Source organism: Lasioglossum baleicum, chromosome 9 (assembly GCF_051020765.1).
Source record: "Lasioglossum baleicum chromosome 9, iyLasBale1, whole genome shotgun sequence".
In the NCBI taxonomy this organism is placed as follows: Eukaryota; Metazoa; Arthropoda; class Insecta; order Hymenoptera; family Halictidae; genus Lasioglossum; species Lasioglossum baleicum.
Window position 1 is genome coordinate 9,075,171 of NC_134937.1, and position 19,813 is coordinate 9,094,983.

At 40.0% G+C, this 19,813-nt stretch overlaps 3 protein-coding genes across 19 annotated transcripts; 1 reads left to right on the forward strand and 2 right to left on the reverse strand.

The window, feature by feature from the left end:
- Nucleotides 1-691: 691 nt before the first annotated feature.
- Prp8 (pre-mRNA processing factor 8) lies at nucleotides 692-12,390 on the reverse strand. Of its 4 annotated transcripts, XM_076430625.1 has the most exons (31): nucleotides 12,267-12,342; nucleotides 12,100-12,135; nucleotides 11,704-11,939; nucleotides 11,438-11,606; nucleotides 11,197-11,361; nucleotides 10,895-11,110; nucleotides 10,291-10,629; nucleotides 9,925-10,030; nucleotides 9,334-9,862; nucleotides 9,038-9,264; nucleotides 8,417-8,743; nucleotides 8,142-8,348; nucleotides 7,689-7,979; nucleotides 7,223-7,603; nucleotides 6,902-7,140; nucleotides 6,673-6,819; nucleotides 6,035-6,599; nucleotides 5,628-5,954; nucleotides 4,945-5,114; nucleotides 4,718-4,865; nucleotides 4,334-4,623; nucleotides 4,070-4,261; nucleotides 3,803-3,997; nucleotides 3,557-3,728; nucleotides 3,196-3,483; nucleotides 2,917-3,110; nucleotides 2,435-2,816; nucleotides 1,821-2,024; nucleotides 1,605-1,729; nucleotides 1,383-1,537; nucleotides 692-932 (listed from the first exon to the last, which is right to left on the reverse strand). In XM_076430625.1, the coding sequence occupies exons 3-31, from the start codon at nucleotides 11,921-11,923 to the stop codon at nucleotides 778-780; spliced, it is 7,125 nt and encodes a 2,374-aa protein (XP_076286740.1). In that variant the 5' UTR covers nucleotides 11,924-11,939; nucleotides 12,100-12,135; nucleotides 12,267-12,342; the 3' UTR covers nucleotides 692-777. The 4 variants fall into 4 exon arrangements, with proteins under 4 accessions (XP_076286740.1, XP_076286741.1, XP_076286738.1 ...); XM_076430626.1 differs by lacking the exon at nucleotides 12,100-12,135 and having other exon boundaries at nucleotides 12,267-12,390; XM_076430623.1 differs by lacking the exon at nucleotides 12,100-12,135 and having other exon boundaries at nucleotides 12,186-12,337.
- A 165-nt stretch (nucleotides 12,391-12,555) lies between these two features.
- On the forward strand, nucleotides 12,556-18,453 carry LOC143212174 (ribosomal protein S6 kinase beta-1). 14 transcript variants are annotated; one of them, XR_013009642.1, is made up of 17 exons: nucleotides 12,556-12,716; nucleotides 12,802-13,057; nucleotides 13,138-13,178; nucleotides 13,550-13,724; nucleotides 13,795-13,878; nucleotides 13,940-14,073; nucleotides 14,188-14,250; nucleotides 14,337-14,465; nucleotides 14,625-14,715; nucleotides 14,800-14,916; nucleotides 14,994-15,125; nucleotides 15,218-15,325; nucleotides 15,397-15,575; nucleotides 15,652-15,737; nucleotides 15,802-16,496; nucleotides 17,006-17,035; nucleotides 17,106-18,453. XR_013009642.1 is itself a non-coding variant. In XM_076430647.1 (14 exons), the coding sequence occupies exons 2-14, from the start codon at nucleotides 12,971-12,973 to the stop codon at nucleotides 15,674-15,676; spliced, it is 1,365 nt and encodes a 454-aa protein (XP_076286762.1). In that variant the 5' UTR covers nucleotides 12,556-12,716; nucleotides 12,802-12,970; the 3' UTR covers nucleotides 15,677-18,453. The 14 variants fall into 14 exon arrangements, 2 of the variants coding, with proteins under 2 accessions (XP_076286762.1, XP_076286763.1); XR_013009638.1 differs by having other exon boundaries at nucleotides 15,802-17,300; nucleotides 17,377-18,453; XR_013009640.1 differs by having other exon boundaries at nucleotides 15,802-17,035.
- Nucleotides 15,394-19,639, reverse strand: LOC143212177 (corepressor interacting with RBPJ 1). The gene is made up of 6 exons (XM_076430653.1): nucleotides 19,430-19,639; nucleotides 19,251-19,345; nucleotides 18,930-19,180; nucleotides 18,722-18,848; nucleotides 18,517-18,648; nucleotides 15,394-18,451 (listed from the first exon to the last, which is right to left on the reverse strand). The coding sequence occupies exons 1-6, from the start codon at nucleotides 19,499-19,501 to the stop codon at nucleotides 17,893-17,895; spliced, it is 1,236 nt and encodes a 411-aa protein (XP_076286768.1). The 5' UTR covers nucleotides 19,502-19,639; the 3' UTR covers nucleotides 15,394-17,892.
- Nucleotides 19,640-19,813: the final 174 nt, after the last annotated feature.

Consider the following 19,813-nt stretch of genomic DNA (forward strand, 5'->3'; position numbering starts at 1 on the left):
TAGTTATGTATACCGATGCATCGTGCCATGGTGTGGATTAATTTCGTCTTGAATCGAAAAAGGAGTCGTATTTAAACGAAATGTCTTCTGTAACGATAACGTTAAGGTCTCGCGATACATATATTTCTTGATCATGGATCTCTTTTCTATTCTGACAAGTTTATACGTCGATGTAAATGCTAATGTTAAATGAACGACCGAAGCGAGTCGCCAAACCAATGAAAATATCGCAAGTGTTGCTTGCCTCTTCTGTCGTCCGTACGAAACAGACTGTGCCGTACGAACAAATTTTCTAACATTTCTTTTATATGTATGTGTCGCACACGCGTGTATAAATTATGTACTTTTTATTCTTAATCAATATTAAAGTATAGTACAAATGTCAATTATTTGATACGAAAAACAATACTATTTTATCTGCTAGCTGTGGTCGATCGGTGTGTGTGTGTGTATGTTATTGGAAACTCGTGTCAACTATGATATTATATTCGATCACGGAACACGTGTACAAAGTCTGTTCGGTTACTCGGAACGTATAAGCAGTCACAAAAACGTGCCGACGAGTGACATATTCCAGCCAACATTCTCGATTCATTCGCGCAACATTCGTTCGATTATGCTCGTCGAAAACGTCCCCTCGTACGCCGTTCTTTAAAATATTCTATATATATACAGGTGAAAATATTTTCAATTTAAAATCGCGCAATAATTACACGAAATCTCTCGGAATTCCACCCACTTTGTTGTTCGCCGGTCTCTCGCGCTTCTTACATCTACTTAAGCGAATACGTCTTCTCGATCGGCTCCGACACCTTCGCCATCCTCCAGACTCGAGAAATTGAGGAAGTGCGCCGGACGGTGAATCTCGTGATAAAATTCTTTCGGATTCGCCAACTGGAGCTCGTACTTCATGTTTGGATCGTGTCTCACGCCTGCGATTGCATAGATATCGTATTGTATTATATAGAGAAGTCAACGCTCAAGAATTCGATGTACAGTTAAGTCGCGATCTAGCTCCCATCGCCTGTTCAGAGCAGGGACAGAGATCGTGTAGGGAAACTATTTTTGTATGACTGGCAGGGGTGTGCGAGATCCCGGTCGGGGCGGGATTTCTCGCGAGATCGGGACGGAATCCCGAATCATCTCATACTCGGGAATCTCGGATATTTTCGGGAATCCCGGATATTTTACGGGAATCCCGAACATTTTCGAGAATCTCGCACAGCCCTAATGACTGGCAATTTCTTTTTTTTCTTTCTTGGCCCCTCGCGGGGATGCCCCCCAGAAGAAGGGGTAGGCGAAGGGACAGTGATCGTGGAGGTCCTGAGGGAGCTAGATCGTGGCTTTACCGTAACATCAACGCGACCAAAAGGAGTCCTTACCCATGAAATTATAGTTCCACGAGCCTTGACTCGGGACCATAAAGAAGCCTAGGAAACGATCGGACAGCAACATTTGTACCTTTTCGTAGTGACTCGGTAAATAACCCTTCGGATTGTTTCCTTTGTCGGTATTTTGTTTTCCCCATTCGAAACCACTGAAAAGCAACGTGAATGACTCGTAAGTAAATTGAACATTTTTATTTCAATAGCGAGTGTACAAACCTGGGTGTCAGCTTGTAAGCTGTGAGGGAACAAGACCCTGGCGTGAAACTGCAAGTAATCACAATAGTCTTCTCTCCGTCCCAGATTGGATTTTCCGCCATTACACGGGCGTGCGTGGATATATCCTAATCGAAACGAATCAAATTGACAATTATCTACACTCTAATAGCAACGAAGCAAAGATTACGCTAATACATGGGGGAACATGTAACACACCTGTGGTGATAACTGCGGCAATTCGTTCGGTTGAGTGTGGATCCAACCGAGAGGTTCCATTTCCTTCAAATATTGATGATTGGGAAGCGTATTGGGCAAGTGAACGGTTTGATGGGTTCCCCATTGTGGAGCCATCACTATGCATCGGATTTCTTTCACTTGGGGATTGTCAGGCGGACTAATGCCGTACAAATATCCCGCGATCTACAAATCATACGAACGACATGCTATTAAAAAACTGTAACGACAGAGAGTACAATAAACTGTACGTATACATATGAGTAGACTGCGGACTTTATGCATTTATGAGAAAAATGAGTAGGTGTAACTGAAAACAGCAAGGATATTAGAACAATTTAAAGATATTGTTGTATTAGTTCCAGCCTGTTAAACATATTACGAAAGAAAATGACTTTCTATTTCACTCCGGTTTCTTGCAATTCAGGTAGAAAATTTCCATTTTGCAAAAGGGAAAAGGTTACTTTTAGTTTGTAGAGGTTACTTGCTCTGTACACTCTGGTTTTGTTTGTACTTGATGTTGTAATAAATCTCCTATGAGATTTTCTCAATAAAAAGAAAAGATCCGCAGTCTACATATAAGCATAATCACACACCTGTGCTCGTAAATCGGAGATCGTGACGAACTTTTTGAGAACATTTTTCGGCAATATGTAGGTGTAACCAGTCTCTTTGATGTCGTCGGAAGACACATAGATGTGATTCGTTCGAAGATGCAAATTCGTGGCGGAGATTGCTCTTACACGCCATTCGGTCTTCGAGCTGAACGTCTGTGTCTCGTAGTTCGAAGTGGTTGCCGTGATAATTTCGTCGCCGTGTTTGTTTACCGTCCTCGTGGTCGTTGCCGTCAGTTGCGACTGTTCTTTCGTCTGTTTCTCGATCTCGGCGATTTGTTGACGTTGCGCAGACGGTGCGCTTATCTCCATGCCCAAAATGATGTCTCGAATCTCCGACTGCGTCAGAGACGCCACATTCACGCTAAAAAAGGAATCATCGTTTTATCCAGAGGCCTTCACTCGCTTATTGTTATTGTTATTTACATTATAGAAGCAACTATAGCTGCTCGAACGACACGTACTTGTTCTTTTTACCATAGTCCGCCAGTATCAAATCTTTCAGTTGCACCTCGACCTTGATCCATTCGTCGTCCGTCAAAGATGGCCATATATGATGAGGTTCCGTGATCGTTGTCTTATCGGGTTTCAATACAACCTTCGTCCTTTCGGTGTTAACGTGTAAAGCGCGGAGAATCAGGATCAAACGGGAGAATGCCTGGGGAAAATAGCGATCCGATTCGATTATTTAAGCACTCCTGTGTATCGTCGTACAGATCGAGAAAAAGAGAATCTCGAAATACCGTGTACGATGAGATTGTCTTCAGCCAGTCGTCGTATAAATTGAACAACACCATTTGTGGTTCGGTAGCTTTCAGAATTAGATCGCCGAACTTCTCGACTTTCAAACATGCTTGGAACGGTAGCTGTAGTTCCGATCCCTTGATAACGATGTTGGGGAAATCGAGCAAGTGCACTTCCAAAGGATCCAACATTCCCTTTCTGGTTACGATGATTTGCTTCGGTTGTTCTTCCACTGGCAGAGAGCGAATCAACGCGGCCACTTCCTCGGCCGTTTTCCATTTGGCTAACTGTTACAGAAACGAAAGATTGATCGATGGTAATTGTTGGAACGATCAGAGTACAAGCGTCCGATTTACATACCTGACCCAAACGTTTCTGACCAGCCCAAACGGACGTATGAATGATTTTCAAGAACAACTGTCCAGTCCGAGGATTGAATATGAAAATAGCTCCGTTTATAGGCTTCGTGGTTAAATTACCTTCGAACGTCTTGTGGATTGTAACGCGATATACGTTGGTGTCGTCCACAAACCTAGGAAATCGATCGACCGACAATTAGAACGAGAAAAACGTAGCAGAACAAACTACGTAGTAGAACAAACGTACCAGATAATTTGATTCGAAAACAGTTCTCCGTAATTCTGCGAGGATAAGTACGGCTCCGTAGGTTCCGACGAGTATAGCTGCAAAGCTTTCCTGATACGTTCTCGTAACACGTACAAAGCGGGGTTCGCTTTCATGATTTTCGCCATCGCTTGCTGTATAAGGGGTTTGCAGCCTGGGAACCAGTTTCCGTACGCACTGTTCAAACATAAATTTTCTATTTAAAGTATTCCCTGACAATTTGTATTGTGCGCAAGTTCAAATACTTGCCTGTGTAAATTGTACGCCAAATCAATGGCGATCAGTAATCCTGTAGGCGATGGATAAATAGACATATTGTCCGTGGTGTAGTCCAAAAATTTCGCTCTAGCGTATCGTTCGATATCGTGAGAGTCGTAATCTCCCCAACGAAGTTGCACGTCTATCCAGTATTTCTGCGTGGTGGTGTTATCCATAAGATCTCTGTCGAATAACGCGATACCATATACTATAAGGATTCATAAAAAAATATAGGAAAAGAAAGAAAATACAGACTTTGAATCAGCCAATAAAGATGGCCTCGAAACGTTCCATTTGTACGCCGAGAATAGCAAGATATCGGCACACGAGGAATTCATTTTGTAGGATTTTCTGGGATGTATAGTTTCCTTCTGAACGGTTTCGATTTCCAGCGCGTCCAATTCTTGGTCGAAAACTTGACAAAGATCCATCACGATGGATTCGTGAACCTTCTGCCACAAATGGGCACGGAAAATTTGGATAAGCGAGATCTTCAGCGTTGGGATTTTACCGTGCATAAATATTCCTGTCAAGTCCAATTGCACCTAATCGAATCAGCAACGAAATCGATTAATATCATTTGGAAAGAGTTCATCCAGAGATTTACGACGTTCTATTGAACTGCGAGAACTGCTTTACCTGAAAACCAACGTATACGTTAGCTCTGTTAATAGTTGGAGACCACCATAGCGTAAATCTTCGATTCGGAATCTGGTTGAGACCAGATCTCTGTGCGTTGGTTAATTTTTTGTATTTCATAGATTCTTCGAAGCCGGATGCTTTCTCCCTAAAAAAAGAAAAAGAAACCACGAATTATCGAATTATTCTCTTCGAGTTTGTAAAATAAACTTGACCAAAAATCATACCAGAAAAGACCTTCCCATGTTGGGAAGTATGTTCCCTTGAACAGTGTATGCTCCAGGATACCCTCTACACCGCCGAGGGCTTGAATCATGTCCGTTCTATAATTGTTCAAATTCCAGAGTTTACCGTCGTGACGTTGATGAGTCCACCAGAATGGATTTTGCTTTAGAACCTAAGCGATGCATAACATAAATATTAAATTTCAGCTTCATTTCGAGTCACTTCGAAATTACTTCATTCGAGTTGACACTTGTAATTATTATTATATATGTATATTGTGATATCATAGCACAATAGAATTTATTTTTATGTAGAAATTATATATCCACAAATACGAAATCCTGTGGAACGGTCTCGGTGCTTGAAAGGATTTCAAGTTTCACTTTATTTCATTTCTAAGGTGCAGAGCGAATTCAGAGAATTTTTCGATACAAATACTAATAATAAAAAACTAATAGAAAGATTGCCGCGATTAGTGCAAGCGGTAATATCTAATCGTGGTGGATACGTCGACTAATCTCGTATTTAATCTTGGTCTAATATTGGTAGGTTTCCACATAGGTAGTTTTTAACTTAAAACGTTAGATATTCCATAAGAAAGTAATAAAGATCGGTTTTAGTCGCTATCTTAGATGCTCAAGTAACTTTTATGCGTTGCTATTATGTACATATAAATACGATATACCTGATACTGTTTGAATTCGGTACGTATTCTCCAGCCTTTGTCGTAAGCAAGAGTGTGCCTGTCTTTCTGGAACAGCGTGTTTATCCTAGGTATACCACGGTCCCAACTATCCTCGAGATCTTCCAAAGTGAGCCTGCGATTTTGCGCATTTGCTTCTTGACGTTTCAGCGCGTATTCCGCCCATACTCGTTGCGAGTCGATAAACTCCGATTCCCATGGTTGAATGTATCGGTACAAATTCGGAATCAGTTGATCCTCGTCGTGACTCATACCAGAACGGAAATGCGTGATGCCGACGTCGGTTTGTTTCGACCACCTCAAGTCAGACTGTAAAGCAAGAGACGATATTAAAGAAACACAAGAACAAGATGCAGCTGTAAAAGTAAAAAGAAAAACCGATAGGCCACCTGCGGTATCAGAACGTGTCCCATTGAAAGCATTCCTAGTCCACCCAGCTCTTTGGGCGTGTAAAACACAACCGGCGGGAATCTCGAAGGCATTTTCGAGTTCAATCCGATCTTGATACGCGTCTGAATCTTATTCTCGCATTTCACCAACAGATCCAACAATTCCTGCGTATTGACCACAGCCTCGCGGAAGTAAGTCATCAGCCCGATCAAAGCAGTGTTCCATTTGTTCACGATCTTCGTGAACGTCGTAGATCCGGAGGCCATGAGAATTTGCCGGACCCTGTTGTGGAATCGTTGCAAACTTTCATCGTCGACTCTCAGGAAACATTGCGCCGTCCTTTCCTTTGTGATTTCATTCTGCAGATTCCACACACCGTCCCTGTGCGTGAATTCCTCGTGCGTTGTCCTGCATTTCGGCAATATTCTGCACTCGAATCCGCTCATGTTGAACAGCAAATTCGGATTGTCTTTGCTATACACGCTAACGAAACTGTTCTCCCACTGGATCGTGGTCGTAGAACGAGGTAAACGGTTCTTAATGTCCCAGAAAACAGCACGACCTCTGCAAACATTGGATATTAGTAGACAGATTCTTCTATGAATTCGTGAAATCGTCCCCGGTTTTCTCTACTCACAAGTTAACGTCGTGCTTCATGAGTCGCATTCGCGCATCTCGAGGCCAACATTTTTTATTATTGTAACCAACGATGTTCTCGTTGTTAGGATCCGGATGCTCCGTCAAATATCTCTGGATCAAATCTCTTGCTTCGTCGGCGGAGAACCTGGACGAAACGAAACGATTCGTATGAAACGCGTCCAAGAAGAACAGCAATTAATTAATTGTAGAAGAGGTCACGATCCTACCTCAAAAACAAATGTATCCGGTCGACGTATCTGCAGTACAATCTGATCGGGTGCGCAGTTTCGGAAGCAACGTCTTGGAAAGTTAAAAAGTCGTTCGGCATTTGTGGAGGGCCAGCCATTTCACTGGCTCTCTGCAATCCGAGAACAAGCAGATCCAACACGAGACCGTAATACTGCGCTATGAACGATGCAAATTGCAACCCTCTGATTATTCCGTAACTGTTCGTATGATTCATATCCTGCGAACAAAATACAAACAAACGTTCTTGCATTTATTACCGTCTAACATCCGAGTTCGGATTTTGTCGTCTTCGAAGATACCTTGTAATTGATGACAACGTTATTCTTTGCGGTCATGTAATCGGCTATATTATGATCGACTATCAACCTAAGCAGTCTGTTTAACAAGGTCAAGTCAATTTTCTCGTACAACTTCTCGAACTTCGACTCCAGTAAAACATTGCACTCTCCCTCGCTGACATCCCAAACATCTTGCAAATTATTGATACCCTGACACCACTTATAGACCAACAGCGGAGGTGGTTCCGTGTCCGAAGGTTTCACCCATGGCGGGAACAATCTTCGCTTGTCCGCTTCGTACCATAAATATTGATCCAAGTAAGCGTCTGTGATCTTTTCGAGTGGCTCGACGTCGTACACCGGAATTAGATGGCTGTAAAGATCCATAAATTCGATTCCCACCTATGGCAGGAGAACAAACGGCTCTCAAAAAGGTTGCACGAAATAGTAACAAGATTTCAACCGTGAACACAGCTTCGTTATTTACCTCTTTGAACGCTCTTTGTGTCAAGAGATGACGCTTGATTCTAGACAACGCCTCGTGTGGATTATCGTAAGCTTGTTCAATTAAACCAAGCTCCTCGCGTTGGCTTTGATTCAATCTCGATTTCACGCTGTATGCTTCTTTCAAACGTTCCAAAGCTAATATCAACAGTTTAGTGTCGTGTTTGTACGACAACGGCGGGAAAGGTATAGGGGCGAATCTTCTGGATTCCAGCCAATGCACAGTCGTGGTGTATATAGCTACCGCCTCTTCCGGAGAAATGTACGGACCGTCCTGTGAACACAGATTTTCTTTTCTGACCCTTTCCGCGCAAGGCATAACGTGCCTTGAATGTTTTACCAGCGGTTTCCAACCTGGGAGACGCGGAAAAAATTTTTTTTCGACGAGACGTAGTAGCATAAAGATTGGAAACCGCTGCTGTATTGTATACTATACCTTCAAATAGTTGTGCTGACGTTCCTGTTCCGCTTTCAGGTATAATCGCGTCAAACGTCCAAGATTCTTCTTGCACACAGTCTTGTCCACGGTCGCTCCGCGTCTGATACGTTCTCGATTATAATGTGCGGTGTTGGTCCACCAATCCGCCTTCATTTTCACGTAACGAAGAATCATGTTTTCTATGGGGATCGGTAGTCCAGGAACCTGAAGACATCGGTTCAAAATGAGGCATTTGCCTTGGCATTACAAACAATGATCTAATCAAGACGAACCTTCCAGGGAATATTAGCTTTCCAGCATCTCCAGGCTTCGCTAAGATGCTGAAGTATCGTTCGGGCTTTATTTTGCTTGATTCCCTCCGGCATCATGTCCACGATATCGTGCATTACCGACGCTCGTAATTCAAGATCAAAGTGTGACTCCACACGCTGCTTCGTTACAGTCTTTGCGACACCTTTCGAGTGTCGTCCTTCGAATTGTCTGGACAACAGGTTGCCCAACCACCTTTCCAACAACGGAGTTATTCCCCTCATAAAGAAGAGCCATACTCTCCAGCCGGGTGCCCAGAATCCACAACCTGGTCCTTTTCCAACAGGACCCTGTTATCCAAAAGCAACAAACTCGATCACGCGTCTAAACTAGGGCTGTTACTTTTCCGAAGCTTCGGAGATTCGAAGGAATCGAAGGAACGAAGGGAACGTTTCTTTTAATCTTCTAATAATTTACTACGGAGGTTCGAAATTCGAAGCTTCAAAACTTCGATTCTCATCACCTTCGAAGTTTCTGAAATCAGTGCTTCGAAGCTTGAAAATCTTCGATCTCCGAAGGGAAATAACAGCCCTAATCTAAACGACAAAAAGCGAAACAGCGTATACGTTTCTTTAAATACTCACCGTGTTGAAACGATAATAAATCAAATGTTTCAAATCTTTGCACATCCTGATTTGCCTCATTAATTTGTACTTGTACCTATACATTCCAGTCAATTGACCCACATGTGCGAAGATGTACTGCAAACCATCGGCAAGTTGAAACGCATCAACGTTGTTCAAACGGTATTGCACGTGGGAATCGATGATCAGTTTTGTTAGACGTAGAATCTCACGGCATAAGTGGAAAGCTATAAAACAAAACATGTTATGGTATTGTACCGAACTCGTCAATACAATAAACAACGAGCGACACCCACCGTTTCCGAATCTGGATTTCTTTCTCTCTTTAGTGGTTAACGTTTTCACAGGTTTCAAATTGAAATTATAATCTAAATGAAGGTAATTCAAATTCTTTCTGTGAATCAATAAATTCAACATGTTATATCCCTGCCTGCATACTTGTAGGCCAGCTTCGACCCAATCTATAGTGGTGGTTTGGAAGAATTTGGTGGATTTAAACGACCGAAACAGATAGCGTTTCTTCTGCGGCTTTGGTGGTCTGTGTTTCAAGGCGTTCAGAACAAAATATTTCAACAGTTTTTGATAGCTGACGCGAACTTTAACAGGTTGTCCAGGAGGACAGTGCTCTCTGTACCAAGATTTCACCAAAGGAATGTCGATGGCTCTTCTTGTTCTACCAGATCGAGTGTTGAAAGGTCTTGGTGCCCATAACAAAGCTATACCATTCGCTGTGTTATCGGTATACAGCGGTGTCTCTTGTAAAAACGGCTGCACTTCTTCGGGAAGCACAAAATCTTCGTCGTCTTCGATTTGTGGTTCGACAGTCTGGAAAATAATCGGACGACAATGAATTATCAACAATGCATCGTTTCATCCATAATCTTTACCTTCAACGAGTTCCTATGCGAAATAGGATTGATCAACGGATCAAAATAAAACGCAGGTAGATCAGGATCTTCGGTTTTTATATAAACAACGTTTGGAGCATGGTACCTGCAAATACACCACAGATGTTAGAATTGTTTTCTCATGTTTAACCTTTCAAATCTTTAGGAAAGGAACGAAAGGAATGTAGGTGATTTCAGCAGTTTCCTTCTATGCTTTAGGAAGGATACGAATAACGGTCACCACTGTTTCTTTTTTCTGTACCACACTGCTAGTAAGACTTTAACATACTAAAAACTTTATCGGTCTTAAAACTGGTGTGGACAATGTCGAAGGCGAGAAAATAAGTCTGTTTATCCTATACTTACCACGACAGGTGCACAAAATGTGGCATATTGTTGTACAAATAGGGGAACGCGATGCGGTACTCTGTTCTTATAGGTTGCCTGATTATAATCTTATTGATGTCGTTAAATTCGTTCCAATCTTCATCGGCTGCGTTCGAATCCTTCACCAATGGTTCAAACTTTGGACCGCCAGGTATGGCCATGTTTAACGCTTTCGCGGTAAAGAATGATTTCGGATCGAAAAGGTAGAAGAAATTTTGATCCACTAAATCTGTCAGCAACTGATTAGCCAAACGATACAACGTTGCCATCTGAGGCAACGTCAAATTCCATCTTCGATAGGTGGATCCATTTACGTGTCTGTAATGTAACGAATAAATTAACGATTAGAAATCTGTCGAAGATACATTTGTTTTACAATGCGTATGATACTAGATCGTTCAGTGTAGCGTTTTGTCCAGCTCTTAGTAACTCACAATATTCGTCTCGGACAAAAAATTGTGCAATTACCAGAACCGTCAACTCACAGGCTAGTTGATTTCAGGACCCCTACGCGTCTCATCATTAGATATTATTTATTATTCGTGCTTCGAAGAAATGATCGCAAGACAATTTTTAGACGTACTTTGTGCCAACCAGTGGTTTGTGTTCGTAAAACCAAGATGCTACGGATTCATCTTCCTCCGAATCGAGCTCGATCTGAATAGCTTCCAAAGGTTCTACGTCCAAAACGTTGTCGGCGTAATCCAGCGGTGGCTCTTCGTCGTCAAAAGGTGGGAATCTCATTCTTTTAAAGTGACGGCGATCCCTTTTCTCTCGTCGCATCATGATCCACATTGTTCTATATAACGGAAACAGCTTTTATTAGTTCGCTATGTTACAATGGAACTAGCAACTGGAGTGAAAGTATATTTGTTCACATCTTACCCCCATTGAGCAATGTACACAGGCTCTATAACCCATGGGATTTCATTTACAAACGTAATTGCTCCTGTTATATGATATAGTACTTTCACATCCCGAATTTGCTCCCAGGGCATTGGCATATTTTCCAAAAGTTTCATAACTGCATGGGGCATATATTTCAATGCTCTAAGAAAAGAAAACCAACGTTATAAGTTTCTTGATTACAATTTTCCTCTTAATCGTACATCAAACCTTTTTTTACCCTAAATAGACACGTTTGTCATGTCTGTATTTACGGCTACTCATGTCTCCATGATCTCTGATAATTTTCCTTATATGTTCCGGTGGCATATCCTCTTTCTGAGCATCCACAAAACCAAATTTTCTCTTTTCTGCGAATCTTTTCGATTGAAGTTGTTGCCATTTTTGAGCTATTACATCGAGCAAGATTTACATAAACATTATAGTGTTTACAAACTTTGTATAGGTCTATGTAAAATAGTATACAAAACAGTAGTTATTCGATACCTTTCTCTTGAAGTTTATCTTCCGATAAAACTTCAGGTTGTTTAGGGATTTGAGGTAACGGAGGCCCCGCTATCGCTTGCATGTGAGCATGATGAGCAGCTTGCGCGTGAGCTGCTGCTTGAGCATGAGCTTGAACAGCTGCTAGTTGCGCATGAGCCTGTTGCTGGGCCATCATGGTGGCCCAGGGGTTTGGACCCAACAAATATGGTGGGATCGACATTTTTTATATTAAAATGCTAGAAAAAACATACGCTTGTTAATAATGCATGAATATTCAAAAGTAATATAGTAAGTAACAGTTGAGAACCGTCATTTAGAAAAGAAATACCGCAATTTGAAAAATAGTTACAAACAAACATTAACCTCATAGTATAAGCGTTAATAAATTGTACGCACCGGGCGGTAAACGGATTAGATCGAACCATCGAAAATCTTAAATGAAAAATAGAAATTACGAAGATGGTTATTAAACTACGAAATACCTGCTTCTCACATCTAATTAGCCATAAGTTTCGTACTCCAGCGTAATACGAGATTTTACGCAAAACTTAATAAATAATTACCTTAGCTCGCCAGACATAGGGTAATCATGGCGGCATAGCGTACAGTTGTGATCAGTGCGTAGTGCGCAGCAGCCAGTGCGCAGCAGTGCGCAGTGCTGAGATTTGAGATATTGGACAAGATTTCTCGCGCATGCGCGTCCAAAGATGAAAAAGGAAAGGTGATTGGCGGGAAAGTACCGAAACAATCTGTTCCGGACAAAGATACTCCAAGACGAGAGACACGAAACGACATGAGATGAGACAAGATGAGTGTCCTACGAGTTACAGAATATACAGAATGATACATTCATTTTTCACAATCAAATCATAACAATTTAAAAAAATTTTACAGTGTGACCAAGGTTGAATTGAAGGTACAGAACCTTGATGTTACATATTTCATGCCAGATTGGAGTTTCCATTCGCGGTGATCTATCGCAATCTATCGTCAGTGATCATCAGTGTTCTAAGGTACACGAGTTGTGTGTTTTTTTAAAAGTTTCTACGTTTTCGTGTAAATACTGTTGAGAAAATAATAAATATTTTTCACGTGCAGTTTGCAGGTAACAAGTGTATGAGAAAATATAAACCTGGGACAAGCGAATATAAAGAAGCATCATACTATCGCGTCAACGTATATACTCGATAGATTATTCGATTGCGTTGCGATTAAATGAAAATTATTAACGAGAAAATCTTTTAAATGTAAATACATCGTGAAGAGAATGGCTGGAGTATTTGATATAGAATTGCACGAAGGAGATTCTGTTAGTCAAGATGATTCGGACGACGATGTTCTCGAATGCAGAGAAGTTTGTTTCCTCCTGAATTGTCGATAGTGTTTTCCATTGTTGTTGTTAGATAATTTTATTTCTTTTCTTATCTTTTCCAGGATGATTATAATCTTGCCGCAAGTGTCAACACTATTTTAGAGTAAGTATCGTAGAAACTCTTGAGTGTCTAGTGGCTATATTAAAGTTGCAATGGTAATTTATACCACTGAAAATAATATTGTGTTCACACTTTCTTGAAATTTGCCTGCAAAAATTAAAAATTGCATAAACATAAAGTAATCTAAATCAGCGATGAGCAACCCGAGAACTGCAGTGGGCCAAAAGTAGAAACCTAATACTACACATAGGCTGCAACGAACGCAATATTAAATACTTTGTTGCGTCGCCAGCTCTGATTCCAGTCTGTGTTTACGCTACGGTCTCCTAGTGCCTCTTTAATAAATTTATCTTCATTTATTCTTTACTCTCTCCCGGGAAAAAATCAGTATAAAGTAGTAACTTGCCTTGTAGGTCTGAGAACTTGGAGACAGTACAATTGTCTGAAGACATTGTAAATCCTGGTCAAGAAAAGACAGGGCCCCAAGATTTTGAGCTATGCAAGATTCTTGGAGAAGGTGGATATGGAAAAGTTTTCCAAGTGAAGAAGGTTACAGGAAAAGATAAAGGCAGTATCTTTGCGATGAAGGTATATTTAACAAATGTTTCTATGTGCTCTTAACCAGAGAAAGCAGTAGTAAGTTCTCCTCTCCTCGTAGGTATTGCGAAAAGCTTCTATTATAAGGAATCAGAAAGACACGGCGCATACAAAAGCAGAAAGAAACATCTTGGAAGCTGTAAAGGTATACGCATAATTTGTTCGACGAAACGAAGCATCATTTATTTAGTTTATCCTTCTTGCAGCATCCCTTCATTGTCAATCTAATGTATGCTTTCCAAACCGGTGGTAAATTGTATTTAATTTTGGAGTATCTTTGCGGCGGAGAGCTATTCAGTTATTTGGAAAGAGAAGGCATTTTCTTGGAAGATACGGCATGGTAAGTAATCGACAATTCGTCTTTGTTGCGGTAACTGTATAAAATTGCCAAGCACACAAATGGATCCGGAATGCGCGCAATGACGTCCTTCTCGTTACTCGTTTGTGTCCACAGCTTTTATTTGTCCGAGATCATACTTGCGCTTCAGCATCTGCACAATCAGGGTATTATATATAGGTACAACTTTTCATGACAATAGTATATTACATATTTACAATATATATTCTTGTTTGCATTCAACTATCGTATACTTACCTTTCCAGAGATTTGAAACCAGAAAATATCTTATTGGACGGAGAAGGTCATGTTAAATTAACTGATTTTGGCTCGTGCAAAGAACATATACAAGAAGGTACAGTGACGCACACATTTTGCGGAACTATAGAATATATGTGAGTAGTATTCTTATTTTGTAAGCGGTACACGGTTATTGTCAAAGCAATGGAATAAGTTAGCTCGAATGAAATAATATTTCAAATTAAACACGAACCGTAAGCTAAACTGGTCAGTCTGAAAATCTGTATATACTGTTTTTTCATTAACATACTCAGGGCGCCGGAAATTTTAACGAGAAGTGGACACGGTAAGGCCGTTGACTGGTGGAGTTTAGGTGCAGTAATGTTTGACATGCTTACCGGAATGGTACGCGAATTGTACAAACCACAAGATACTTTGTCAAGAAGTTCAAATACGTAACATTGCAATAGCTATAATTTACATTTACAGCCGCCGTTCACAGGAGACGATAGAAGGAAAACAATTGAAAAGATTTTGAGAGGAAAATTACGCCTTCCGCAATATCTATCACCGGACGCGAGGGATTTGATACGAAGACTATTGAAGGTACAGCTTATCGCGTTGTCTGCATAATGTAACGACGTTCGAACGTCCAATTAAAATTAGCTGTATCATGATTTCAGAGGCAAGTATCCCACAGATTGGGATCAGGTCCGGAAGATGCAGAGGAGATAATAAATCACACCTTTTTTAAGCACATTAACTGGCACGACGTAATCTCACGGAAACTCGAACCTCCCTTTAAACCTTCGTTAGTAAGTAATTGTTACTGTATTATAAATAGCTTATATGCACGAGAATACAGAACTTTACGATAGTTAACTTAAAAGATTTGAAATACTTCCAGAAAAGTGCCGACGACACGTCGCAATTCGATGAACAGTTCACGGCCACCGTGCCAGTAGATTCTCCAGTCGAAAGTACTCTTAGCGAGTCTGCTAACATGATTTTTCAAGTACGTGTCCGAGAACGTGTCTCTCGACACTCGAATCGATACAATGAAATTTTCATATTCAACATTCACAGGGATTTACGTACGTAGCACCGAGTGTCCTAGAGGAAATGTACTCGCAACCGAGAGTCGTACATGCTAAAAGCCCCCGTAAAGGTTTCTTAAGTACAGGCTTTAGTGGAAGTCTTCATAGTTTATCGCCAAGATCACCGGATACTCACCTTCGCGCACCTTCTCATTTTCGTCCACACAGGTAGACACTTTTTCTTTCCGGAACAAAATTTCTTCGAAAAGAAACAAGAGAAAAATTTGATTCTAAATTTTTGTAGGCAATCGCATTCTAGGTTCGACTAACGGGGAAGTCACGGAGATACCAGTTACAGCTGTCGAATCGTTTATAGTCATTCAGAGACAGGTAATTAAGAAAGATTTCCGTGTTTAGTTGAGAAAAGTGGTGCCAGTATGATTTTCTGTCATAGCAATTTCTTGCGATTCAGCGGTTACACGCGACAAATTTAACGCGATTTACTTGGGTAGACGCATAGAAGAAAAAAAGAATGAATTTTAAACCGAAAGAAAAGTCGCATTGATAGCAGGCAGAGACAAGAGTAGTGGTGCTACACGCGTTACAGATATTCCGCAGGCCTGTGACTGCTCTAGCGTGACTAACCACTGTTTACGTTACGAAGAAGGAAAGTAACATACGATATATGTTTTCGTTGTGTAAATATACGTAGATTTTTGATAAGCAGTGCATTTTTCGAGGAGGAATATGCTGTACTATTTGAAGGTCTAAGAGATATTTTTGAAGGCATGGTATCCCATTGTTGCAACGAGTTATTTGACTATTTAACACGTCTGATCTGTCAAAGAAGTACGAATTTATCGTAAATGTGAAATATTACCTAGGCCAACGAAAGGAACCGATTCTAGAATGATATACCTAATTAATGGTTCGCTTGCAATGAAAGTTCCCAGCCTGATGCAATTCTCTGGTGGTATTTTCAATTAACCCCACTAGGTATATTATAACTTATTTTAAGTTGGAACAATGATAAAAAGGAACCATTAAAATACGTCTTCGTGTAGTGCACGAAGATCATTGGTATTGTCAATTATGACATGACAAATGTAATCAACGTTCGAACCTTTCGTTCGCTACCGCTAATACCAGGTATAATTGGTTTCAAGTAATTTATCTATGTTTTACTTTGCCACGTAGGGCAGCAGTAACAAAGCAAATACCAGATTAATTTGTATTAATACATGTATAATAGAATCGGATGGATATCTTAGGCATATTTCACTCGTATTTCATCATACTTAATCGTGGTTTATTTAACAGTAATCTCCCGTATAATGTACAGAGTGAATCGGCTACGACAAGCCATTTAAATAATTCCTACAATTTTGAAGACAAACGTTTAAAATGATGATTGTTTCAGAATGTTTTCTGAGCCATCTATTTTTCTAAATGGTACCCTATATATTTTTGAAGAGAGTGGTTCTACAAACAGAACATTTTCGGCTTTGTTCGTGGAAAGAAATTTTGTCGGAACGCTTAAATTTATACTTGAACTTGAATTTCTTTCTACCTTTGAAATTGCAGGCGTTATTCAGGTGATTTGTTTCAGGCGATTCACGCTGTATACGCATCTATACTTAAAACGTTTTCCTTTTTAGTGGAAAAGGCGATCCAACCAAATTGTATTGGTAACGTCTCAATATATTATTAATGGATTACGTCGCACTCTAATTAGTAATTAATCCGATTCCCTTTTAGATATAATTATTATGAAAGTGACAATTACACAACACAGATTCAAACTGCCCAAGTGTTCACAGCAGACAGCTGGATAGTATTAACTTTTACATAGAGAAACTCATATACGTTCGCGTGTTTAGTAAATATGTAAAAGTCTTGTTAATAGATGATTACGTTATATAAAAGAGACATGTTGAGAGTAAGAATTTGATGGTTTGTAAGATACATACACAATATATATTATAATACATATATATATATACATATATATATATTACAAATGTTTCAGGGATAAAATATTGCTTTTCTAGATATATAAAATACAGCGAACATTTCACTTGTGTTACATTTCTGTAGTATAGATCGCTATAATGTAACAAGGTGAGTCTTCACATTTTCAAACAAGTATGTATGGAGTTTAACCGAAACAAGAGAGTATTTTCCTTCGGCATCTCTCGGAACGTTTCAAATTGCTTCGAAACATTTGCGAGATATCTTATAAAATTGCGTAGTTGTCATCACTGATCGTAAAATAATGATTTTTATACATATATGTATTTATTATGGAACCGCCATATTTCACGGACGCGTATAATTGTGTAAAAATCGAAACCATTGTTCGCTTTACCTCGTATTTCTCACTATTTAGAATCTATAGACGAACGAATGCACTTTATTTTACTTAACATTTATTCTGTAATTCTTTATCGTCGGAAACCACATCTACTTATATGTATATATGTATATGTTACCTTTAATCAAAATCTATTGTATACATTAAACATACAAAGAAAGATGATTATTCTTAAGATCGTTTGATTCGTTTCTTATCGTGCCTTTCATTGCCTCTCTCTTCGTTCGAGTCTTCCATTTTTCTCTTCTTACGAATATCGGAATCTTTATTTTTACTCTTCCTTCCGTCATCCCGGTGTGATCTCTTGTGTTTCTCTTCTCTCTTATGTTCATATTTACTTTGTTCTCTTCGATCGTTTGTCTTACGTTTCTCCCTTCTTCGACGATGACTCGAACTTTCGTCGTGCGATATTTTCGAATAAGATTTATGTTTGTCCCTTCGTGTTTTTCTAGACTCTTTCGCGTGACCATTCAAAGGCTTAGCATTCAGACTATTCGTACTAAAATGATTGGTACCGTTTCTGTTGATAACATTACTACTGTTACTATCGTTGCTGTCACTATCGCTACTGCTGCTGCTACTACTGTCATTAGTGTCGTCACTGTCGTTACTGCTTGTAACGCTGCTACCCGTGTCGCTGTCACTATGTTTTCGTTTCGTCTTTCTTTTCTTTGTTTTTGATTTTTTCTTCTTACTTTTCTTGGTTTTCTTTTCAAGTTGTTGCAGCTTTCTGTAATATTTTCCAAAAAATAAGTGCACTCTCGAAATACATTCGTTACAAGCAAGATTATTTACCTCAACAATTTCTTCTTCTCCTTTTTCGAGAGAGTTTTCAAAAATTTGATCTCCGACTGTTCCTCGTCGTCCGAAACCATCAGATGTTCGTGCTCGGGAACTCGCAAATGTTGCTGCGCGTTTAATGCCGATCTATGGAAGATAGAAATTTTATTAGAAAAGAGAAACATCTCCCGATCAGATAAACAAAACACCTTGGACATACTTTTTCAGCGCCAAGCCATCTTCTCTCATTTGCTGTACCAGAGTGAGAGCATCGGGAGCAGACGGTGTTTGGGAATTGTTCGCCATTACTACGCTCATAGCTTGACTATAGAGAGGACATTCCTTATCTGCAAATTAATTGTATCAATGTAATAAATGCCTTTTCATTACATTTTTTACATATTTACATTCTATTACATATACCAGACCTGTGTTTATGTGCCCCCACTTGTGACACTTGATGCAACGTACATTGCGTACTTGAATTCCGAACGGTTGATCTCTAATTTCGCTGTCTCCTTTACAGTAACTTTCTCTAGGCGCGTTATATTTGCGTTGCCATTCGAATTTGTACTCCGGCTCGTTATCTTCTTTCTCTCTTTCTTTCTTCGCGCCGGGTGGAGGTTCGTACATGAAATTCACGCTGAGTTTGTCTTTGCTTTCTTTGCTCAACAAAGCTCTGCAACGGACCAAGCAAGATTTTTAATAAACTAATACATACTCGAATTACACCGAGCTAAGCAACTTACTTGTTGTTGTGTAAATCTTGTTCTTTCTCATACTGAACGCGTAATTCTTCTTGTTTCTTTTTGTAAGCCTCGGCTTGCTGTTCAGCCATCCATACCTGGCGAAAATAATCAACGAAAATGTAATTCGGAAATAACGTCGGAATAACCTCGTTTCATTTTACGCGTAAAAAGATACGTACTCGTTTCAAATTGTCTCGAGACGCTGGATGGAAAAACTTTTTACACATATAATTGTTAAATCCTTTTCCCATGTTGCACTAACAAATCCGTACGGATTCTCCGTTAATTAACTAAACACAAAGCTCGGTGCAAACACACGCGTACAGACTGGCACAGATGATGTGACGTTTATTTCTCGATTCTAACCTCTTTGATTGTTAGGTAAGGTTAGTAAACCTGTACACATAAATATTTATACACATATACATATGCATACATATAGAAATACATTCGTGTATACTTTCGTAGCGTCGCGTTCTCTAAATCCCCTTAGCGTCGTACTTCTATCCCTACTATTTTACAACGGAACCAATCACGGAACAGAAGCTAATCAACAGCCAATG

Excerpts from the sequence above, each read along its gene's own strand:
- Prp8 (XM_076430626.1), bottom strand. The coding sequence starts at position 11,923 with ATGTCGATCCCACCATATTTGTTGGGTCCAAACCCCTGGGCCACCATG. Across the intron at positions 11,362-11,437 it reads GACAAACGTGTCTATTTAGG|AGCATTGAAATATATGCCCC; the intron begins GTAAAAAAAGGT and ends TTCTTTTCTTAG. Across the intron at positions 2,817-2,916 it reads GACTATGGTAAAAAGAACAA|CGTGAATGTGGCGTCTCTGA; the intron begins GTACGTGTCGTT and ends TTCCTTTTTTAG.
- LOC143212174 (XM_076430647.1), top strand. The coding sequence starts at position 12,971 with ATGGCTGGAGTATTTGATATAGAATTGCACGAAGGAGATTCTGTTAGT. Across the intron at positions 14,466-14,624 it reads TGCGGAACTATAGAATATAT|GGCGCCGGAAATTTTAACGA; the intron begins GTGAGTAGTATT and ends TAACATACTCAG. Across the intron at positions 15,326-15,396 it reads CTGCTAACATGATTTTTCAA|GGATTTACGTACGTAGCACC; the intron begins GTACGTGTCCGA and ends CAACATTCACAG.
- LOC143212177 (XM_076430653.1), bottom strand. The coding sequence starts at position 19,501 with ATGGGAAAAGGATTTAACAATTATATGTGTAAAAAGTTTTTCCATCCA. Across the intron at positions 19,346-19,429 it reads CTCGAGACAATTTGAAACGA|GTATGGATGGCTGAACAGCA; the intron begins GTACGTATCTTT and ends TATTTTCGCCAG. Across the intron at positions 18,849-18,929 it reads GTGGGGGCACATAAACACAG|ATAAGGAATGTCCTCTCTAT; the intron begins GTCTGGTATATG and ends ATTAATTTGCAG.